The sequence below is a fragment of the Dermacentor albipictus genome, unplaced genomic scaffold (assembly GCF_038994185.2).
Source record: "Dermacentor albipictus isolate Rhodes 1998 colony unplaced genomic scaffold, USDA_Dalb.pri_finalv2 scaffold_15, whole genome shotgun sequence".
Classification (NCBI taxonomy): Eukaryota; Metazoa; Arthropoda; class Arachnida; order Ixodida; family Ixodidae; genus Dermacentor; species Dermacentor albipictus.
Window position 1 is genome coordinate 1,782,617 of NW_027225569.1, and position 23,047 is coordinate 1,805,663.

General features: G+C 44.0%; 1 protein-coding gene across 1 annotated transcript; it reads left to right on the forward strand.

Moving 5' to 3' along the window:
• Positions 1–206: 206 nt before the first annotated feature.
• On the forward strand, positions 207–18,116 carry LOC135919063 (uncharacterized). The gene is made up of 8 exons (XM_070528924.1): positions 207–230; positions 1,264–1,377; positions 2,719–2,753; positions 5,407–5,478; positions 6,359–6,430; positions 14,103–14,213; positions 14,291–14,329; positions 17,562–18,116. The coding sequence occupies exons 1-8, from the start codon at positions 207–209 to the stop codon at positions 17,563–17,565; spliced, it is 471 nt and encodes a 156-aa protein (XP_070385025.1). The 3' UTR covers positions 17,566–18,116.
• Positions 18,117–23,047: the final 4,931 nt, after the last annotated feature.

A 23,047-nucleotide genomic window follows, 5' to 3' on the forward strand; every position in this document is an offset into this window, starting at 1 on the left:
AAGAAGCATGAAACAAGGTTTGAAATATACATACCGAGGTAATACCGTTCAGAACATTTGTATTGAACAAGGCCTCACTTATCTGCCTTGTGACTCTTAGCAGAACACAGTGCATATATTCGACGCAGACCCCTTGACAAGGTTGAAACCTGAAAAAGTACATTCAAAACACACACACACTTACTGATTGAAGTCACCCGACGATAATGCTCCTACCAGAAAGAAACCAGGTAAGTGCCCTGCACCATAGGCCTCAGCCTGATATCAGGTGTTAGGTTGTATACAGAGTACTACCTCCCTGCCGCCTGCACTATGATAAATATGGAGCAGGGAAGAGCTACCTGCTAAAAAGGCTCCTAAACAACCATGAGCTCGAAAATTGCAAAGTTTTAATACAGATTAATTTTAGTGTGCCTCATATTTCTTTTTACATACACTTTTTGACACTCTGCATCAACAGCGAATAATGGCCACATAGTGCTTAGGATCTATACAGATACAAGTTTTACAGCGACTGTATGGCATCTGCATGGAGTAAACAGGGCTTGCACGTCGCACATGTTGTTTCACTTGTTCTGATCTAACTTCGTCTCAGCGATATTTATTATTAAGCCAGAAAGAGGACATGATGCTTCTCCGTTCGCAAAGGGCAAATATCGATAAGACCAAATTGGCAAATACACACAATGAACCCTGCCGCTTACACTTCATCCATTTCGATTTACCTCTTTCCATCAAATACCACCTTGATTGTTCAACGAGGACACCGCGCAAACCTCTGAAGTGCGCTGAGAATTAAACACATGAAAATGAGAGAAAAATGAACATTCAGTAATAAATTGCTCTCAGCAGCATTTCCTTTCAGCGGAATAGCAAACCATCCTTGGAATGATGATGTCAAAAGTTTGTGCGCACGAGAGGCTTAAGACATACCTTATTTCTACAAAACGCTGACATGTTCCATGTTTTCATTCAGGAAGTGCGGATGACTCCTTACGAGGCTGCCAATGATGAAAAGTGGAAGGGAAGAAAGAGGAAGAGAAACAGATTATAGGAACGAACACAGACAAGATGACATTGGAAAAAGGAAGATGAAGCGAAGGGAGTGCGCTTATTCCGTACCCTTTCAGCGTTCATGCCGCTGAACGTGGACGCGTGAAAGCTGTTTGTAGCCCGCCCCCGTCCCGTGTACGCTCTCCAGCAATGTTGGAGCACGACAGGAAGGCCATCCGGCATGAGTCCCGCTGTGCTGGAGCGTGACAGCCACCTAACGACGGTGCCTTGACCGTGTTAGTCGATGAGCGTTGTAACCGGACACCAGCGAGGACGGACCACAGACTGGGTTACCACGACATCCGCGACGAAGATACGGGTGTTGTAAGCACCACGATCCTGATACTACATTGTAAACAGTCGCCCAGCAGACGTTCAATAATGCTGTGCTGTGAAGGCAGAACTTGGTTAGGGAGGAGGTATTCTGCGCGGACGAAGTGTTGTAGCATAACTTCATGTACTTTTGAAGTTTCTTACGGTTTTTTAGACCCCACATTCACTGAAGGTCTTGACTGTGCCGCAACTTGTGTTAATGTGCTCATTCTGCCTGCTGAAGCGCACATAACAGGCTCTAACCTATGAGTGACAAAACTTCTTCCTGAACCTTGGAAACGGCTGAATCAGTAATTTCCTACACATATTTATAATATTCTACATGGCTTTTGGGGCATATTAGCAGTAAATTGTAACGCTTGATTTAGTTGAATGAGTTCAGGAAAATGGAGTACATACCTGCTATGTAAAAAAGAAACAAATTACGGACATAACTAGTGTCAGTAATTAATGTCAATACTTAACTTTGCCAACAGACTTCAGGAAACATTTCTTAACAATCGCCCATATTCTGGCAACTTTTCCAAGGAAATAAGGAGGTGACTTTAGCCGTTCACGGTGACAAAATACTTTAGAAGTGTTTTATATGACCTATACAAACTTGTAGAAAGCGAGCAATTGTAATCCTTTGGTTGGATGCTGCTTAACTTATAAATGCCAAAATAAAAGTGCTGATCAATTGCCCTCTTATTTGGGCTAATATGTTCCATAAAGAAAGACTTACTTATTTATCTAAATATTCCAGTACATATTGCCATGTAAACTTCCATCTGTGACGTTGTGGTAACTCCTATCAACTTATCACATCGGTATTCCCGTATTCGAGAACACACATATGAGGCTTTCCCCTGGTTCTACTGTCGCACTTACAACATTGCTGTAATGAGCCTTCACAGCAAATGCAGTCTTTTGCACGCAAGTACGACAGGCCGGATGACAATAAAGTTAAAACTGCGCTAAACCTTTATGAATTAGAATTTGATCTATTTGTGCAATGCAATGCAATGTCAATGTCGTTCAGAGTATATCGGCACGGAAAAAGAGGCACCATATCATGGCACCACACCACACGCAAACAGGACCGTACTTGGTCTGATGTTTGGTTTCATACCGCGTTTCCTAAGCAGAAGAGCGCAGTGTTCTACTCCTTAGACTATGAACGTGCCAGTGAGCCCAGTTAGAGAAATAACGGTTAGAGATTAACAGACATTCAAGGATGCGTGAGTTATCCTAAGATGGCCGATCACAATAACTAACCCTAATGCTGTCCAACAAGGCGTTTATCGTGCTCCACAAGCAACCCATTCGCCATTTTGTCTTATCCGTACGCAGGAGCCAACCCAAACATCGAGCTCCACTTCCTCAAGGTATGTATCAACGTCCTCAAATTTTTCGGTCTGGGTCCTGGGATAAGGTTCATTATTGCGTTATCTCATTTATCAAGAAAACAGCATTGAGCAACGTACGAAGTGAAAATAATGCGATAAAAAGAACCCTGATATCTATCCCGTAATTTTATCGTTATGTCAGAACGTATAAGTCATAGTTCACACCAACCTCTCCGCATTTCTGTAAATAAATATATCTCGCTCACTCCCTCTCTCTCTCTCAATGTATGGGCATCTTGCGCTGTAGTTTGAGGTATAGTAGCTGCGCCTGGTGGCGGTGCGGGAAACGACATTTGGGTCGTACCACCTTGGGTCGTATTGAGCCCTGGCTGGGGCGAAGCACATTTCTAGGCCGAGTTTTGCGTCGATTCGCACTTTTTTATGCCCTGTTGCGAGTGCGAAAAGGCTCGTCACTTCTCACTGACCACTCCGACCACGCTGCGCACTCGCCGTAGCCTATAGTTTAACGAAAACGGACTCTCCGTGTGCCAAGGGACGCAATGCTGGGAGCAGAAGGAATCGGTGACGCCGATCTGGAGAGACCTAGCCCAGCCTCGAAAAGGCGTCACCGTCATTACTTCTGCGTCGTGGGCTGCCATGAACTAGAAGGTCTGAATCCCAACATCAGATTCTGCCGTTTTCCTCCAAGGCCTCACGAAGTGCGGCGTCTGGCGCGCTGAGTAAGCGAAACCTGGCGCCATGCTGACTGCTTCGCCTGTCTTGAAGCTTGCTTGATTATCTGCGTTCTAAATTTCGGTGTTTTGCACCTACAGTCCCGACAGTAGACCGACATAGCAGCAGGCATGGCTGGTAATTCACGATTCGAGACCCGGCCAAAGCGACAATTAACAATCCGACCGATGCAAAGTGGTGAAGTGACCAGGTGTGTGCAAATGAGCATAAACGGCCGGGCTCATTCAATGACAATTCACTACTCCACTACAAGCAGCACAGGTTAAGAGAGTTAAATGCTCTCATCCTTGATCTCAAGCCAGCACGTTGAGGCAGCGCAGCAAGGCAGTATTGATTGCAGCACATCGATGTTCGAGCGCTGTCATTAAAAGCTGCATCAAGCGAGCAGCGCACGAGCTCGCGCTGTAGCGCGATTCGCACGTACGTGCGAGCTCATATGCATTGCAACAGTTATTACCAGTTACTAAAAGGGACAGATGGCCGCTACTACAACACAGGCATAACTACTTGTTTGGCGGCATGTCGAAAGAGCGCTGCAGTCGCGACGCGTACGATCGTGCGCTCGAGCAGTTCGTACATCGCGGCGCGTACCGTCGTGTCCTCGAGCAGTTCCGTACACATGATGTCTGCTTATCGCTGCTGTGGATTCATTTACAGCACGCATTTCCTCGCGTTTGTGCGCCTGAATCTAGCAGCTAGCGTACAAACCTTTACCTGTAGTTCCACTTCGTACGCGACTCGCTTCACTTTTTGCGATTGACACCGTGCTAAAACTTCGCCGCCTAATACTTGATCGGCGTACACGTATTCGGCACTGCATAATTTCTTGCCTTTACGCAGCGTGCCACCCCTGAAAAAATCTTCGGCGCCCGATGTTCGCCGCAGGCCGTGCTACAACACAACCGAAAGTGGCGGGTCCATATTGTAAACGTGCTTTCCGAAGCAGACGACCGAGCTTGGTACGACCAATTTTAGGAAGGAGGGCGCTTTTTAGCACCTTTTTCGCAGCGCCTCTGGGCAATGCAAGAGCCCCATAGGATGTCTTCAATTAAAGTTGAGACGTGCTTTCTTTGGGAATCTACGAAACTACATTCATAAAATGCCGATATGTCCAATTATACACAGCTCATGATCTAGCAATACAAACAGTTGTTAGCCTTCAGGAATAATTAAATCCCATTACACCCCGTGCTTATTCGATGCCTGACTGCACCGAATCTCGTCTAGGAATGTTAGAAATGTGGCCAAGACTGAAAGACCTTGGTTCGCGTGATTCTCTTCACTACCGAGATATATTTATATATATATATGTATTATGGGTTATGGTGCAAGAACCTATGTTCTGATGCGATGGAATGCTTCTTGTAGTAGTATCTCTAGGCCACATTGTCACACGTGCAAGTCCATCCTCTTGTAACACACGCAGGCATGCTGTAGCGGCCAAGATGGTGGTCGCAGCATATCTACTAACAGCAAAAATGGTTTAGGAGCATTACGGTATAGTTATATCGAGAGCTAACTAGAGCACCGGTACGCTCTAGTTAGGGTATTATGAAGCTTGCGTTGAAGCGTGTCTAGGCAAGGTATATGTGCTTATCAATATCTATCCATTAGAACCCCTTCAACACGTGAGGGGTGCACAGTACAGGTTACTATACGCCTTTTGCACTTGTGCTGGAACGCATGTGTTTCGTTCTAGTCAGGCGTGCCGCTTTTCGTTGAGGTAGTAGTGGCGTAATGGAGCACCACCTGTGCCGTCGCAGAGATCCGCCGCCCATTGGTTGCACCTATAGTCATGTTTATTTTACCTCCAATTCACCTAATGAACGTGCTAGTTACCCTGGCCTCTCTGCTATTGGCTCAGGACTGTTGGCATGGGTGCATTCAGTTGTTTCATTTATGTATTTACTTTCATTTGCTCTCGAATTTTGCCTCGCAGGCTACTCATAGCAGTGTATAAAGACTGTCGATTTTACGACGCAGCATGCACCTCCACTGGATCCTTCATTAGGTGGGTACTCTTTGCTGTGTCTAATCCAATATAAAACATATTAGGCTATATCGAATGCCACTTTTTGTTCATAACCAAGTTTAGGCCAATTTGCAGCTGGAACTTCTACTTTAGGCTGTGTACTTCCCTAAAATATGCACTTTCAGTCGATAGGCCTATTGCATCCTTATTAGCGTTCACCAACGTGGTCATCAGTTGTATTAGTTAAGCTCTAAACCCTTGACTACTTCCCTTAAGCTAAACTTGATAAGAAAAAGCTTGGTTGTGAAATGTGAGAAATTCTTTGTGAATTGTAGAAATAAAAACCTGGATAGCAAGGCTCCATTGCAGATTAGTTGGCTTTCTTTTTGCCAAAATATGCATGTCGAGTTGCATCGTTATAGAATAGCAAAGTACAGGCAAAATTCATGTCAGAACTGTAGTAGTAGTCGATTACCATTTCTTTTGTATCTTCGGCTGCGTATCTTTCCTCCGTTTTTATGTTTTCTCAGTATTATCGGCCTGTATGCTCGTCTTGAAATGAAACCATTTAGTGCTGCTCATTATTTCCCATGCGCACATTGTGATCATCGTTATGTACACAGAGGTCAGCCGGCCCGAGAACTGGCTAGCCTCCCTGTCTTTCTGTCTATACCTGCTGCCTCCTCCCCCTTTATGTACACTATGACAAGGTTTGCACGGAATTTTTTCACGAGTGCGGGTTGATTGTGTTTCATTTTGAAATCCTAAAGCTGCGTGAAGGAACAGCTGTACGTGCACTTCTCTTTGTTGAGCTGCGTCCTTTTCATTCATTGGGCAATGTTGTATGAATCTTCACAGAAATTAAACTGTAAAACACGGGAAAATACCTTAATATGTTAATCGCAAACTTTCGTTGCAGGGTCAACTGCACGTACCATGAGACCTCTGCTTCTAGTATTGGCGGTGCTCTTGTGTGGGCTGCTGGTGTCAGGTAAGTTGTTCGTGTGATCTGCATAATATGCTGGCAGGGAGGACTTCGCAAATTTAATGCAATGACAGCGAGAGGTGCTTATATTCTTACGTGCTCATATTTGGAGCAAATGTAGTTTCTTGTACAGAGGCACCTCAATAAAGTCATGTTAAGAACACTGCTCAAGTGCGATCAATAACAGCGTAAATGATTTATATGCAAACATTACTGAACATAAACATTCAACTTAAATATAATGTACTTTACGACATAGAAAACACAACCAAGAAAGAATGTTGTTATTAATTTTATTTATTCATTTCTATCACAGACTGTCAATCCCTCTGGGGACTATAACAGGAAGGGCCAGTACATATGGTGCGATTTGCGAACAAATACAAATACATTATATAATCAGGAGTGTGCTATTGTAAAGGTTTTGGCTTCGGTAAACAAAGGAAAATAGTACTTCATCACAAATGCAATATTTGGGTACAATATACTATAACGAAGAAGAATCTGAGAAAAGAAGAGGCCAAACAAGAAAAAACCTCCTGAAAGCACATGTGATATAAAACACCTAATGAACATGACAAACAGGATGCAGTCATACGTACATCATGCTTCATACACAAAGAACACTCAACGATTAAAGTGTTAAACTATCAAGATCGGTAACAAACCGGAGTATGTAAATCAGAGCTGTAAGGCGAAGAGATGTTTTCCCACTAAATTAGCAAATGTATCTAATGAGGAGCTGTTACTAATTGATTCAGTCAGTTTATTCCAATCTCTTATCGCTAAAGAAAAAAAAAGAATGATTAAAGCAATCGATATGAAAAGAATAATCATTGAGTGTTTGTGTTTGTTTATGTCGTGTTGGCTGTGTTTCATTTCTGGAGATGTATCTAGAGGTATCAATATTAAGCTTGTGGTGTAGTAGCTGGTACATATGTTTTGAACGGGCTAGACAGCTCGGTTTTGTACTGTTAGGATTCCGGCCTTGTTAAATAGTTCGGTGGGTGAGTCTGTTAATTTATGTTTATTGATTATATACCGTAGAACGTTCCTTCGTACACCTTCAAGTTTTTTAATTAGTTGTTTAGCGTGCAGGAACCTGATAACATTTGCGTACTCAAGGACTGACCTGACGAAGGTTTTGTAAGCCAGAAGTTTTGTACCGGGTGGTGCTAGTAATAGGTGTCTTCCAAGTAAGAAAAGGCGCTTCACTGCAGTCGCTGTATCGTTGTGTATATGGAAGTTCCATCTGAAGTCACGTGTTAACCTTTAATTCCAGCTACTTGTGTTCATGAACTCGTATTAGGGGCACGTCCTTAACGGTACACTTAAAGCTCAAGTAGCTTTTTTTTCTCGTGATTGAAACAACAGGAGATTGCTTAGTATAGATGGTCATCTGCCAGTGGGCAAATAGTTAGACACAGCTTTCAAGTCGTTGTTTAATCTTATGTGGTCGTCATGCGAGTTAATCTTTCGTTAAAGGGTGCAATCATCTACAAATAGACTAATGTTTCCTGTGAGTTTTGCGGGTAAGTGAGTAATAAAAATTAGAAATAAAGGTGGAGCCAGAACGCTTCCCTGGGTGACTCCCGGTGTTACCCGGGCTATTTGTGTACCCGTACCCAATTTGTGTTACCCACAAATTGGGTACGGTTAGTAAGATAGTCGCAAATCCAGTCAATTATGGGGCCTGTATCTAATACAATGTCAAGTTTCCTGGTGAAGTTTTTGTGTGATACCCGATCAAATTCGTTCGAGAAATCGAGTAGGATTAGGTCTGTTTGTCTGTGTTGGTCAATATAAATGATATGTCGTGGGTTAGTTCCAGTAGTTGAGTGATTGTAGAAAGGCCTCAGCGAAAGCAATGTTGATATGGGGATATGACACTCTCACTTTTTAAGACAACGGTTATATGTTTCAGTATGATGTTTTGCAGGATTTTGCACAAAGTACTTGTAAGCGAAATCGGCCGAAAATTGGACGGGCCGTCTTTGCAGCCTGATTTACGTATTGGGACCACTTTTGCAGACTTCCAATCCTGTGGAAGAACAGATGATGATAATGATTCGTTAAATATTAGACAAAGGTACTTCGCCGTACATTCTGCGTATCGTTTGGAGAAAGCATTGGGTATTTTATCTGGGCCTAGCCCTTTTTTTCGTGTCCAGGTTTAGGAGAAGATTCAGTACTCCGGACTCAGTGACGGTAAGAGGGCTTAGTCTGCTATTAACGGTGATGTCAATTTGAGGTAGCTTCCCATCGTCACTTGCGAAGACAGAAGAAAAATGGTTATTTAGTGAATTAGCACTTTGTTTGTTAGTTTCTGGCGACACTGGGGATCACTTGATCCCTTAGGTTTAAGGTAGTTCCAGAATTTGCTAGGTGAATTTCTTAGGAGTCTTTGAAGTGCGTTTGAGTAGTAGTTTGACTTCGCTGTCTTTATTTTAGATTTCATGTCTTGGATAGCTAGAGTAAGATTACGTCGAGATGAAGGATTAGTTGATGTTCTCCTTTATTTTTTCAGACGCTTGAGTTTGCCTTTGGCATGAATGATGTCTCATGAGATCAAGCGATTGTGCTTCCTCGTTTTTTTAACTGGAGAAGATGCATACTTGGAAACAAAATGAAACATTATTTTTTGAAACTATGGCACAATGTTTCGATGTTTGTGGTGGGGACGTATTGAAAGTGCTTCAAAGGCTTGATTCTTTAGATAAGTAGTCAATAATATTCGTATCGTCTGCTCTACGGGTAAGTGATGCGTGTTTGGGAAGAAAATGTAGTATCCTGAGCAGGTACAACACATAAAGTAATCTTATAATCAGATATTCCAGTAATGAATTCAAGATACGTTTGCCGTAACGGGAAATGATGGCTAAAAAAAAACAATTCAAGTGTGTTGGAAGTAGTTCCTTGAAGACATGTGGGCTCTGTTACGATTTGGCTAAGATTCAATGAAAGCATGAGCTGGAGAAGAATATCAGCATTTGGCGAGTGGTGTTCACACGTTTGGCAGTTCCCATTAGGCAGGTTAAAATCCCCTAGGAGTACTTGTCTGGCCCCCAAAATGTTATTTTGCGCATACAACCACAGTCTTTCCATCACTTCAACCTGACATTAGAGACTACGATAAGTACATCCGACAACAATATTGCTTGTAGAAAATGTTAGTTTACAAAACATTCCTTCGACTCCTGCGGCATGAGGCAACACGATGTGAGGGATTTTTTTTTAATCAGTAAGGCGACGCCACCACCGTGTGTTAATCGGTCCTTCCGTACGATTACGTAGTTTTGTGGTGTGATTTCAGCATGCCTGATATCGATTGTAAGCCAAGTCTCAGTTAAAGCAACAAAATCTGGTTAAATACCAAGAAGTAATGCTTCAAGGAACTCAGTTTCCTTTATTATGCTACGCGTATAATATTAGAGAAAGTTATTTCGGACGGAGTGCATTGCGACGAGGGCGTTTCGTTTGCATTTCTGCTTCCTGGTTTTCTTTGCTCGAGGTAGCTGAATGTGGTTGAATTGGGGCCACATCATTTGCTTCGTCATCCCATCGGTAGAGGTCATCATTGATACGAAGTTTGTCGTAGACCAGCAACACCTTGTCCCCAGATTCTTTTCTAGTTTTCGCGTGGTTCCATAGTTTTTTCCTGATGTTTCTTACACGTCATGAAAAATCTTTGCCGATTTAAAAACTGCTCCCCTTCAGCTTATAACAGTTGCTTAGGATTTGTGATTTGTTGCGGTAGTCCAGGAGTTTCAAAATAACCGGTCATGTTTTTTAGCTGTTGGCCTGCCCAATCTGTGAATCTTTGCAATTGTTACATCTTCGACTTTGAGGACACTTTTAAGAATGTTTTCGTTCACTTTGTGTTCATGTGAGCCCTCGTTTTCCTTAGCATCCTCGGGAAGACCGTAAATAATTGACTTTGATCTTCTGGAACGATTTTCGAGGTCATCTACCTTTAGTTCAAGCGATAGCAGTGCTTTCTGGTGGCTATAATTTTTGTTCCATGCATGTAGTACATAGGTATCGAGATGGCTTAGGCTGTCAAGTTTTAAGTCGATGGATTTTAGACCTTCTTCGTTGATTACACGAAGGTCGTCAGCAATTGGTTTTAGGTGTTTGAAAAACGGGTGATAATAAGGCCCAGCGTTACTTTCGACATTCCCTACTATAAGCAGCAACATAGAAACATGCACGCAATAGTCACACAACAAATTCGAAAGTAGCCTTGGGCATGGCAGCCCAATTAGGCCCAATTCTTTGGATCGTAGGCATTTCCCAAAACGATTGCTCACCTGTATGGCAAACACAAACGGGTTTTAGGTCACTGTGCCAGCAGAGCTGCGATGCCCAGTGGTCCGTCGAGGTCTGTCTCCTCCTTTCATGGCCGTTGGTGCCCATGGCCTCGCTGTGGTCGCGCTGAAGTCCGTGACGTGATCCAGCGTTGTCGTTGCACTCTAATGGTGCTGTAGATCGTTCTTATCCAGAGCACACGAGGGTTGGACCCTCCCGCGTGTAGCCATGCGCGGCTTAGCCTTGTCCGGGCAAAGGGGGATCCTGGGGGTTGGGCCAATGCCGGGTGCTCGGACCTTTAAGGCCCCCCGGCGGAGGTAACACGCCTCTTTGGCCTCTGCTTCACGTAGACGGCACCCCCGGACTGACCCACCCGGGGGAAATCGGTAGTCGCCTTTTCCTGTCTCTCTCTTCTCAAACCTTCGTCTTTATCTCTCACTTTACATCTTTCCTGTCTTCTTCTCTCTTCTATTTACTTCCTTCTTCTTGGCGGCAAGGGTTAACCCTGTGTGGCTATCCAGTCTTGGGTACACCATATCTGGTTATAGTGGCGGCGTACGGCTGGCGTCGTGCAGACTTGCATGCAAGCTCTGCCGCGTCCCCTCGTTGGGCTCCGTGGTGGGTGGTCGGCGCTGTTGCCGAATTTTTATACATTTTCATGGAAACTTCTTTCCCCAAACTTCCTGATCGCCCTCAGAAACGAGGGCGCACCGAAGACCTCTTTCAATTTTTCGGACGACAAGTCCACAACTTTCCTCGATTCCACGTCATTCACTCAGAAAAGCCAGACAAACTAGTGCGATCCATTTCACCGTTCCTTGTTTCCAAGTCTTTGACCGAAGTTTTCGGTACAGGATATAAGGTGTCGAGAATGTCAAGTGGCGATCTCCTTTTGGAGCTCCAAAATCAGAAGCAGTATGAGAAGCTGCCGAAATTTGTGTCATTTGGGGAGACCCAAGTAACAGTAACCCCGCACCGCACCATGAACACAAGCCGCGGTGTTGTCTCGGACGATGACTTGCTGGAGCTCACTGAGGATGAACTCTTGGAGGGCTTCAGTGACCAGAACGTTATCAATGTTAAAAGAATTAAGATCAGGCGTGACAGCAAAGAAATCAAGACCAAACACCTTATATTGACTTTCGGCTCAAGTATTCTGCCCGAGTCTGTAGAGGCCGGGTACATAAAGCTCCGTGTTCAGCCATATGTGCCAAATACCCTAAGGTGTTTTAAATGCCAACGCTTCGGCCACAGCTCGCAGAGCTGCCGAGGCCGTCAAACCTGTGCGAAGTGCAGTGCACACGAACATACTTCTGAAGCTTGCGTGAACACTCTCCATTGTGTAAACTGTGAAGGCGAGCACGCCGCATACTCGCGGTCGTGCCCGTCCTGGAAAAAAGAGAAAGATATAGTCACAATCAAAGTAAAGAAAAACATATCATTCAAAGAGGCACGCAGGCGGGTAGCATACTTGCCAAAGAAAAGCTTTGCCGAAGTGGCACGTTAGGGGGCAGCGTCACAACGGCCTCCGGCGGCTGTCCGGCCCGCAGGCAGTGAGTCGGCAGCTACGCCATCTGCCCCCACGGCGGTTGCAGCTAGCGCTGCTCCGTCAACCCTGAATGAGCGATCATCGACCCCGAAGGTTGGCGCAGCTGAGGCTGCCCCGGCTTCCTCGGCCCCTTCCTGCGTTGGCAACAGCCGGCGCAGCCAAATCCCTCTGGGAGCCCCATCGACCTCCGGGCTGGTGGGCGCAGGGGTCTTGCCCCCCAAGGCGGGACCCTCTCTAGTTACTTCTCGCTCGCAAGAGCACGTGTCCGGCGCCTCACACGAGGCAATGGACACTACATCTAACATCAAGGCGCACCAAGCGCCGAAGAAGCGGCGAGGCTCACTCGAACGCTCCAGAAAGAGCAAAACCCCGATAACAGGGCCTCGAAAGAGCTCTGTAATCTAAGGCATCTTTCCGTTTCCGTACACACAGCACCAACTTACTTTAAATATGGATACACAAATCATACAGTGGAACGTCAGAGGTCTTCTTAGAAACCTTGATGATGTGCAGGAAATCATCCACCAAGACAATCCAAAAGTGCTGTGTTTACAGGAAACACACTTAAAATCCAAACACACAAACTTTCTCCGACAGTACATAACTTCTCGCAAAGATCGCGATGATGCTGTCGCATCATCGGGCGGTGTCGCCATTGTTATCCATAAGAACATTGCTTGTCAACGTTTACAGCTACAAATGCCTCTCGAAGCAGTGGCGGTTCGAGCTGTTCTCCTAAACAAACTCATCACCATAGCTCTCTTTACATACCCCCACATTACAAATTAACGAAACATGAATTTCAATCCTATGTAGATGAATTGCCAGAACCCTATGTTGTTCTTGGCGATTTCAATGCGCATAGCACCTTGTGAGGAGACTCTCGCATCGATGCACGAGGTCGTCTCGTTGAACAGTTCCTTTTTTCTTCTGGAGCGTGCCTTCTAAATAATAGAGAACCCACATATTACTCTCTTGCAAACAGATCCTTTTCGTCAATAGATCTTAGTATAGTTTCCGCGTCAATACTGCCTGAACTTAAATGGGAAGTTACGAGCAATCCTTACGGGAGCGATCACTTCCCCGTACTGCTAAGAACAGCTAAACGAAATGAATTTCCCCCACAAGTTCCTAGGTAGAAGATAAATACAGCCGACTGGGAGAAATTTCGAAATCTATCTAGAATCTCATTGGCTGATATGTCTTCTCTAGAAATCGATGCCGCTGTGGATTATTTTACAGCGTTCATAATAGATGCTGCATGTAAATGCATATCTGAAGGAAGTGGTTTGGCATGCAGACGACGTGTCCCGTGGTGGAACGACGAATGTAGGGTTGCTCGTAAGAAACAGAACAAAGCGTGGGGGTTGCTACGCGCTTCCCCCACTGCAGAGAATCTTATCAACTTTAAGAAAGTAAAATCTCAAGGCAGGAGAACCCGCAGGCAGGCAAGAATAGAAAGTTGGCAGAACTTTTTATCAAGTATTGACTCGTTTACAGATACAGATACACAGGGTGATACACTGAAAGATCAGGCCGACTCACTGAGGGAACACTTTGAGAGTGTATCAAGCTCAAATCATTATTTACAATCCTTCCTAAAATATAAACAAATGGAAGAATGCAAGCCACTCACCAATAAATGCCGACAGAATGAACCGTACAATTGCCCTTTTAGTGTTGCCGAGTTGAAAGCTGCCTTGAGCGCATGCAAGACCTCTGCACCGGGATCCGATAGAATCATGTATGAAATGCTCAAAAACTTACACAATGACACGCAAGTAACACTACTTACACTCTTCAACACTATCTGGGACGCAGGGTACCTTCCAACGGCATGGAAAGAAGCCATTGTGGTCCCTGTTTTGAAACAAGGGAAAGACCTTTCTTCAGTGGCAAGTTACCGGCCGATAGCCCTCACAAGCTGCATGTGTAAGGTATTTGAAAAAATGATAAATCGGCGACCAATCCATTTCCTTGAACAAAACAAAATGCTTCATCCCTTTCAGTGTGGCTTCCGAGAAGGGCGCTGCACAACCGACCACCTTGTACGTATTGAAGGACATATTCGTGACGCGTTTGTACACAAACAGTTCTTCTTATCGATATTCCTCGATGTGGAGAAGGCGTACAATACGACCTGGCGCTACGGAATCTTGCGAGATTTGTCAGAAATGGGCATTCATGGTAATATGCTAAACGTAATAAAAAGCTACTTGTCCAATCGCACCTTCCGGGTGAAAGTAGGCAATGTACTGTCACGTCGTTTTGCACAAGAAACCGGTGTACCCCAGGGTGGCGTGCTCAGTTGCACACTCTTTATTGTTAAGATGACAACACTTCGTACTTCCTTACCACCGGCCATTTTGTATTCCGTCTATGTGGACGACATCCAAATAGGTTTCAAATCCTGTAACCTCGCAGTGTGCGAGAGACAGGTACAGCATGGTTTGAACAAGGTGTCACGGCGGGCAGAGAAAAATGGATTCAAAATCAATCCTCATAAGAGTTCTTGTGTTTTGTTAACAAGGAAGAGAGGCCTGGTTCCGCATCCCTGCTTAGAAGTGTGTGGACAACAGATACCTGTAAACAAAGAACACAAATTTCTAGGTGTCATACTTGACTACAGACTCACTTTCGTCCCCCACATTAAACATCTTAAAGAAAAATGTCTGAAAACAATGAACATAATAAAACTTCTATCCCAGACTACGTGGGGTAGTGACAGGAAGTGTTTAATGAATCTATATAAAAGCCTCATTCGATCGCGACTAGACTATGGTGCCGTCATTTATCACTCTGCCGCCCCGAGCGCACTAAAGATGCTAGACACTGTTCACCATCTGGGTATCCGTTTAGCCACAGGAGCCTTCAGAACGAGTCCCGTACAAAGTTTATATGCAGAATCGAATGAGTGGTCACTCCATATCCAGAGAACATACATCAGCCAAACATACTTTTTGAAAGTCCACTCAAATCCCGAACATCTCTGTTTTAACACCATTAATGATATGACATATGCTACACTATTTCATAATCGTCCTTCCGTAAGACAGCCTTTCTCGCTGCGTGTGAGGGAGCTTAGTCATGAAATGCATGTTCCACTCCTCGAACTTCGCCTAATACATCCAGCCAAGCTGCTACCTCCTTGGGAGTGGCAGCTGATACAACGTGATATATCTTTCATGCAAGTTACAAAACACGCTCCAGAGATTGAAATCCTAATGCATTTCCGGGAACTCCAGCACAAATACTCCTGCACGGAGTTCTACACAGACGCATCGAAGTCACACGACGGGGTGTCCTATGTAGCCGTCGGTCCATCCTTCTCGGAATCCGACGTACTGCATCCGGAAACTAGTATCTTTACGGCTGAGGCCTACGCACTGCTGTCGGCCGTAAAGCATATAAATAAATCACAACTCCAGAAATCAGTTATATATACGGACTCCCTCAGTGTTGTGAAGGCCTTGATGTCATTTTCTAAGCACAAAAACCCAGTCATCAACGAACTCTATTCCGTCCTATGTAAAACGTATATATGTAACCAGCATGTCATCATATGCTGGGTGCCCAGTCATAGGGTCATCGAAGGCAATGTTCTGGCGGACCAGATGGCCACATCAATTGCATCGTATTATGTAAATCCTACCGCGGCAGTCCCTGTCACAGATCTGAGGCCCTACTTGCGCAGAAAAATGTGGAACTACTGGCAACGCTCGTGGGACATGGAAACAAATAATAAACTGCATGTAATCAAGCCACAATTAGGTTTCTGGCCTCCCGTAACACAATCCCGCCGGACAGATGTCCTATTCTGCCGTCTAAGAAAAGGACACACTTTCGGCACACATAACTTCTTACTCACCGGAAACGAGCCTCCAACCTGTGGTAGATGAGGGGAGAGGCTGACCGTCCTCCATGTCCTACTGGAGTGTCCGGAGGCCGAACCCGAAAGAAAAAAACACTTTCTCTTAGCATACCGGCACCACATCCCCCTTCATCCTGTTATGTTACTTGGTCCAGAACCATTCTTTGACACCAACGCCATCTTAGGTTTTTTGAAAGATGTGTTGCATGTTATTAGCCCCACACGTTCGTAGCGCTTCCTCTCTTCAGAGGATGCCGCTCCGATAATTATTTTGAATAGCACATGCCTCTAGGCCCTTGTGGTTCAAGGGCTCTGACGAGGCAGTAGTGCTGTAAGCAATTTAACGTCACGCATATTTTAAACAATGCATCATTCTTTTACGATGGATTTTAATCTTCACAGTCTTCGTCATTAGTCATCGCCATAATTTTATAGCACGTAGATTTTACGCACTTTACAGCGACTATTTTTAGGCCACTTTACAGCCAAGTCACATCTTCCATAATACATCGTTAACACCACAATTTGTCATGGCGCTCTTTGGCCAAACCTGGCCCTTGCGCCACAAAACACCACACATCATCATCATCATCATCAGATAGAATGGCGACGTAGGCACTTGGAATCGAAGATACCTTGGAAGATAGGTCGCGTTGGTTTTCATATGCTGGCCTTTTCCGTCGAACCCTGCTATCGTGAGCAGTAGGGCGGCGATCTGTATGACAAGAACAAACGTGCTTGAGCTCATCGTGCCAGCAGAGCTGCCATGCCCAGTCATTCTTGCAAATAATTTTGGGAAAAGGGTACCAAGGAAGATATCAAACATATAGCGAGATCAACAAAGAATTATAGAGTGGCAGATAATGCATTTCACTATTTTTTCTCTTAATCCAGAAATCAATGGTAGACGTAGCTTAACGCACATAGTACAGGAAGAGGTGCGATAAATGTTGGTTTATAAATTAAGATGTTGGCATTTTATGGTGGTTATATTCAACTTTACTTAGCTTACACTCGCCACTGAATTACGTAAAAGTTGAGAGGAATGCGCCCCAACGATATCCATAGTTTGAATATAAGTTCGCTTCCCAGTTGTCAGGGTCAGCCACGCAAACCGGAATATATTTCTTGCTAGAACATGTTTCAGTTAATCCGAGAACAGTCTCGAATATTCGACGAAAAAAATAATAATAATGATACTGAGCTAATATTCGAAACATTGCACAAGACACACTGAGCGAAAATCATTCCTTCGTGAGAACAATGGAAAAGATGCAAAATATTTCCCAGCTAACAGGATGAACGTGTAACTGGTTTTGGTCATTCTGCCGAGTTTGCATAGGGATGTACATATGTTGTCTTTTCTTATTTTTCGATGCAATATTTAGTCAATGCGCTGCCATGTGCAGGTAAACCAAATGGAAGCCCTCTAGATCAGACGGAGTCATTTAAAAGGCAAGACACTCAAGTTCCCACTGAATTGATCGGCCAGCCAAGTGGACCAAACAAAGCTGAAGAAGCACGTTGTCCACCGGAAACTGACTCGCCAGTAAGCGATGGAAGAAGCGGCAATTCTGAGACCAAGGAACAAGGCCAGAAGAAGGGTGAAAATTTAGCGAGGCCAACACGCAACGTTGAGAACGGTAATCGGGAGGGGCACCTTCCCTCTGAGGACAAAGTTGGACGTTTGAAAGTAAATCATACCTTGTTTGGTCCATACCCTCCTCCCTACTAAGGGACTCCTGGGCCGCTATGAGCATTGTTAATGAATGTCGAAAGTCCCCAGTTTCCTGAATTGGGCTTGCTTTCTAAAGTGTAGTCAAGGCGTGGTACGTTTTCCAGCGATGCTACGCAGCTTCTTCGCTGTTCTTATGAAAATGATTAAAATAATAAACTTTGTGCTGCTATTACTGGTCCTCGATATAACCGCCAGGCAATCTGCGATAGTCTGTGCTGAAAATAAAAAAAAAATATTAGAACCGTGACTGCCTCCGTTTGACTTTGCTCTGACAGTTACCACCACATTCGCGAAGTGGTGGTGCAATATTATAAATACAAATATTCTTTATTCTAAAAGAGTTGCAGGAGCAACTTGTTCTCAATCCCATGGTATTAAAGAAGAACACATCGCTTGCAGCTAAGAAAGATGTCTCAAGTAGGATTCCTAGTCTTGCCGGCTTCACTTTAGTGGGAAGGACTACAGTACCAGTTCGCTCATTAAATTTAGTGCGCTTTAATATATGGGAGCCAGAGAGGGGCCTCAGGTATAAATGATCTTGCGCTCTCCACTGCTCTGTATTTTAACAACCGCCACATCCTTTGAAACCTATGTTGCAAAATTTACACGCAATAAAAATTTGCTTCAGAATTTATATTTCCTTGTTGTTATACGTCTATACATCACCGAGACTCTTCAGCAAACCACACAGCCACCGCCACTTCTTCTCGAAGAGCCTCTGCGAGAAAACGCGCTGAACCTTAGTTGAATAACATGTTTTAGTTTCCAATTTTAAAGTGAAACACTTACAGCCAAGACCGCGAATCACAGGACATACTGCAACGTGCAGGCCCTTGATCACAATCACGAGAAACTGCTCCTGAGGGGTCGTGTAAGGGTTCCTAGCTTAGTGTTCTTGTATTAAGTTTTCGGTGATTGCTATGTTAACGTCTCAGTACTGCGCATAATGATACGAGCATTTTTTATGAAGCGTAGCAGACCTCTCATTACGTGAATTCAGGTGTCCAGTATGTCCGATGCCTACTGGGAGGAAGGGCGGTAGTTTCCATTTTTCTACAATATGACACTTTAGAGTCTGCCAAGAAAAGCGCTGTGCGGCTCCCTTTCTTTGGGAACAGAATATCCGAGGTCGTGACAGGTCCTCAGTCACCGTGGACACCCTCACACGTCGTCTTCACTAAATTAATTAGGCTCGTGGTTCATCAATTTGTTGCGAAGTCTCCATATCAAATAGTGTGCTCTTGCTTACAGAACCTAAAAGAGGGATTATGCCATTTCTGTTGCAGCAGGAACAGCAAGAGATCAGGAGAATATACGTGAGCTATCACAAAAAAGTAAACGCATTCGATTGAATTGGAAAGATGCGAAAAGAATACCAGATAAAGCAAGGTAGTTTATTCGACGCTGGGGCAATATGAAGGAATACAAGCACGGCTAGGAAATCTTAGTATAGAATGTCTATGATGATAAAAGCCGCATTGTGAAGGTATCTCTCTTGAGAAAAGCAGAAGGAAACTCGGCGAAGCATCGCAACAGCTACAATGCACGGATGAGCGTCGAAGTCTCAGATGAGGTTCGCACGGTTTTCCATAGACAATGCAGGATGGGAACAGATAAAGTTTTTTGGAGAAAGTGATTTCGAATGGACAGCGACTAAATATGTAAGTAGAGTCTGGCGCTGCCTTTTCTATGAACATGAAGCTTCTTCCAAAGAATATCTACAAAAAATTTACTTGTTTTAAAGGTCAACGCAGCGCATCAGATATGGTGAGGCCACTGCCTCCACATCCTTGGCTTCACAATTTCCTTGTTCGGCTTGCTAGACGATCTGGAACCAACCTTGAAAGATAAACTGGAATTTAGAATCCATTAATCGGGTGAACGAAGTAAGCTTGCTATAGTTGTATGTTGTGGTGGATTTTCATATTATCTTCGACGCTCCTCTCACTCGTTATTCTGTTACATCAATTGACGTTCATCTTGAAGAGGATGCTTGGCTGCCGCCATTAAAAGTGGCTACGTGCACCGTTCCCTCTGCGTGAGTCTGCCATATACTGGATATGCTTTAAGGTCAAGTGATAATTTAACTAACTTCCGCTTTTGAATATGCAACACGCAGGGTGGTAGACGATAAACGGCATCATACTCAATATAAATCACAGGGTTCGACTGGCACACGTTTAGCGCATGCGACAAGTAAAATGTTTTGCGACTGCCGTCTACCGTTTAGTTACTTGCAACTCTAAATGGCATAATAATGCTTAGAGCGTTACTACAATAAAGTCACAATGAAAAACTTGCTTCTTGCACTCCCGCCAATGTTCTTGCAGAATTTCAGCCTTGCAATAAAACTTTGGGGCATACTCACATTGGTGACAACATCATATCTAAGAAATCCTCGATCGGAAAGCCATTCCTCAATGTTTTTTTACTTTGCGCTCACTGAGGATGACGGCAATATACATTTTAATGCCTTTCTGAAGATTTCTCCATCAGATTAAAACTACCTATCCACGAATGCATCGTCGATTTTTTGCCTTGATTCAAGGAAATCGCCAGGCGCGAAAGCACATCAGACACTTTTCGTAGCCAATATGCCAAATGGTGCACAAAGTTTGTTAAGCATTGTGTTCGTGAAGTAATTTTTTTAGGAACACTTCCATGTAACTTGAAGTTCTGAAAGATTGTTCTAGTGCCAAAAATATTATTCTGGTGTCAAAGGCCAATTTCATTGCCATGTACATGTACAGAAACAGGGTTTGCTTCTAAACCTGCCGCCCCGAAAGCGCTGCTTCAGCAGGCAGGCAGGCAGGCAGGCCAGGCAGGCCAGGTGGGTGGGCGGGCGGGCAGGCAGTACTTTTATTCATATCAATTCTTGTAGACCAAAATCAAGTCTACCAAAGCCTCACGAAGCGCTTGAGTGGCAGTGCCCGGCAGAAAGCGAACATGAGCAATACAAAGGAAAATAGAGAAGGAAAATAGAGATGTTGCTACAAACTCGACAAACAAAGAAAGGAAAAAAACTAACAAGACAGAGAGACAGATGTAGAGACATAACTATTACTACCTCAAAAGGGAAGACAGTAATGCAAAATTAAGACAGTAACACTAGATGATATAATTATAGGGCATGATGCAACGCGGAGGTGTACCGGAAAATTTTTTTCAGGGTGTATTTTGTTCTCGTGCGGAATACAGTAGGTGGCATACTATTGAAACAGGCAGGTACATAGTATTGACGTGGGCGCTTTCCGAACCAGGTTGAGGAGCAAGGAATGCAGTAACGGTATTTTGGTCCTAAATCACGTGCAGGAACATATGAAATGGTGAACTGACTGTACCAGAAATGTTTAAGCACAATAGTTTTTGATAGTAAAGCTTTAACATTTGGAAGCTTTAATCTTCTAAAGATATCAATCATGGCGGACCCGTCGAAGCGACCAGCTCTCGCCTTATACCAACTTCTACTCACTTCCAGATAACTCGTAAACTTCGTAAATTACGACTGGTGATTTAGTATATCGCTTTGACTCATCCTACGTAAGTGGCGAAAATGTATCGATAAAAGACAGCTAGTTTCGAATTTCATCGTTTAGTATTGTGTTGATAAGCCTAAAGGTAAATAATTACGCTGGGCGAAAATAGATGGCGGAATCTTTCCGGGAATCCAAGGTTGGGGTCAGACGCGGTCAAAGAGTGCTGTAGCCAAAGTTCGAAATCCATTTCGGAAATCTCGGCGCCAAAGGCGGCCGCACCTTCGAGAACGCGATTTTCCTGCCTCGATGACATGTTCATGATCGACAATTACCAGACCGGTGTAGTTGGGACGTAGAATGGTTTCAGCGTACGGGTATTTCGTGACAGGCTGGATCTGTTGCTTGCCAAGCACCGCCGCAACGAGGAGGGATAACTTTCGTTCGTTCTTTGGCACTTCAGAAGATGGGCCGGTTAGGCGCGTCGCATAGTAAAAGAGAGACGTCTAAAGGTTAGCCCGCAATTGAAAGCGCAAATGATTTGCTATATTGGGTAATGAACATAACACACAAACGTGCATCACATTATCTTCTTCTTCTGATATCGAGCTGGTATTTACATCTATAGAAACCAACGTATTGCATACAGGAACCGTTACCATAGACGTTAGTGACCACTGCGCAGTTTTTACATGTTATTATTCCAATGCAAAACTACAAAGTGTTCACATGAGCCACACGTCCTACAGCCTGTATCGCACGAAAGCCTGCCGGCTTTCAAGCGTGATGGTAATGAATGTGACCGCTGTTTTCGGTTCGATATAAGAGACGCAAACGTGGCGTACAAAAATTTCGCTGCAGCCTTTGCGCAAATTTATGCCTCCCACTTTCTCTTCACAAAGATAAGGTAATCTAAACGTATTCTATTATTTTTAGGTTAGATTAGGTAAACATTTGGTTTATCACGTCTTCCTGAACTCATTGCACAAGCAGATTTGGCAGTGTTTCAAAAAACTAGAAATAAATGAAGTGGTCAACTTATGCTAGTTAAGTCAGTATACTGTGATTCACTATTTTAAGATGGTACAAATAAATCAGCTGACTCAGTGTGAAAACTTATGAACGATGTACTCGGCCGGGCAAGAGCTCTAATTTTCTGAGGGCATAACTGAAAAAATACTTCTTACACAACCACTTGCGTCTGCCGGTGAGGAAATCGATATTGTCAGGAAACACAAAATTCTTGGTGTCGCCCTTTCTTTTCACCTGAGTTTGGGTTAACGTGTCACCGATATGCGGGAAAAATCTGCTTCCATAGTTGACGTACTTGCTCGCCGTCGATGTCTCCGGCCGACGCAGCTTAAGGTGCAAGTGTAACATACCCTTCTACACGAGAACTAAATTGAGACTACAACTTAAGCAAACATTTCAAAACATCAGGTTTAACAAAACAGGATTATTCGCAATATGGCTAATATCGATTATATGTTGTCAACGAGACCCGAATTAAACAAGTACCATGCATATTTCCACTGTTGAACAAATGTATGCTTTTCGTATCTTGTGTTCCTTTTGTTTTGCTTCTGATGTTTTTAAGCAGTTTTTAACAAATGTTCCGAGCTTAACGCCTAGGGTTCCTACCGCATGTACTAGAAACAGTGATATCTGGTATGATCGAAAGATT

Bases quoted from the DNA above. Each gene is read 5' to 3' on its own strand.
- LOC135919063 (XM_070528924.1), top strand. From the start codon at position 207: ATGCTCCTACCAGAAAGAAACCAG. The intron at 2,754-5,406 runs GTATGTATCAAC...TTTGCCTCGCAG, and splicing joins TCGAGCTCCACTTCCTCAAG to GCTACTCATAGCAGTGTATA. The intron at 5,479-6,358 runs GTGGGTACTCTT...CTTTCGTTGCAG, and splicing joins TCCACTGGATCCTTCATTAG to GGTCAACTGCACGTACCATG.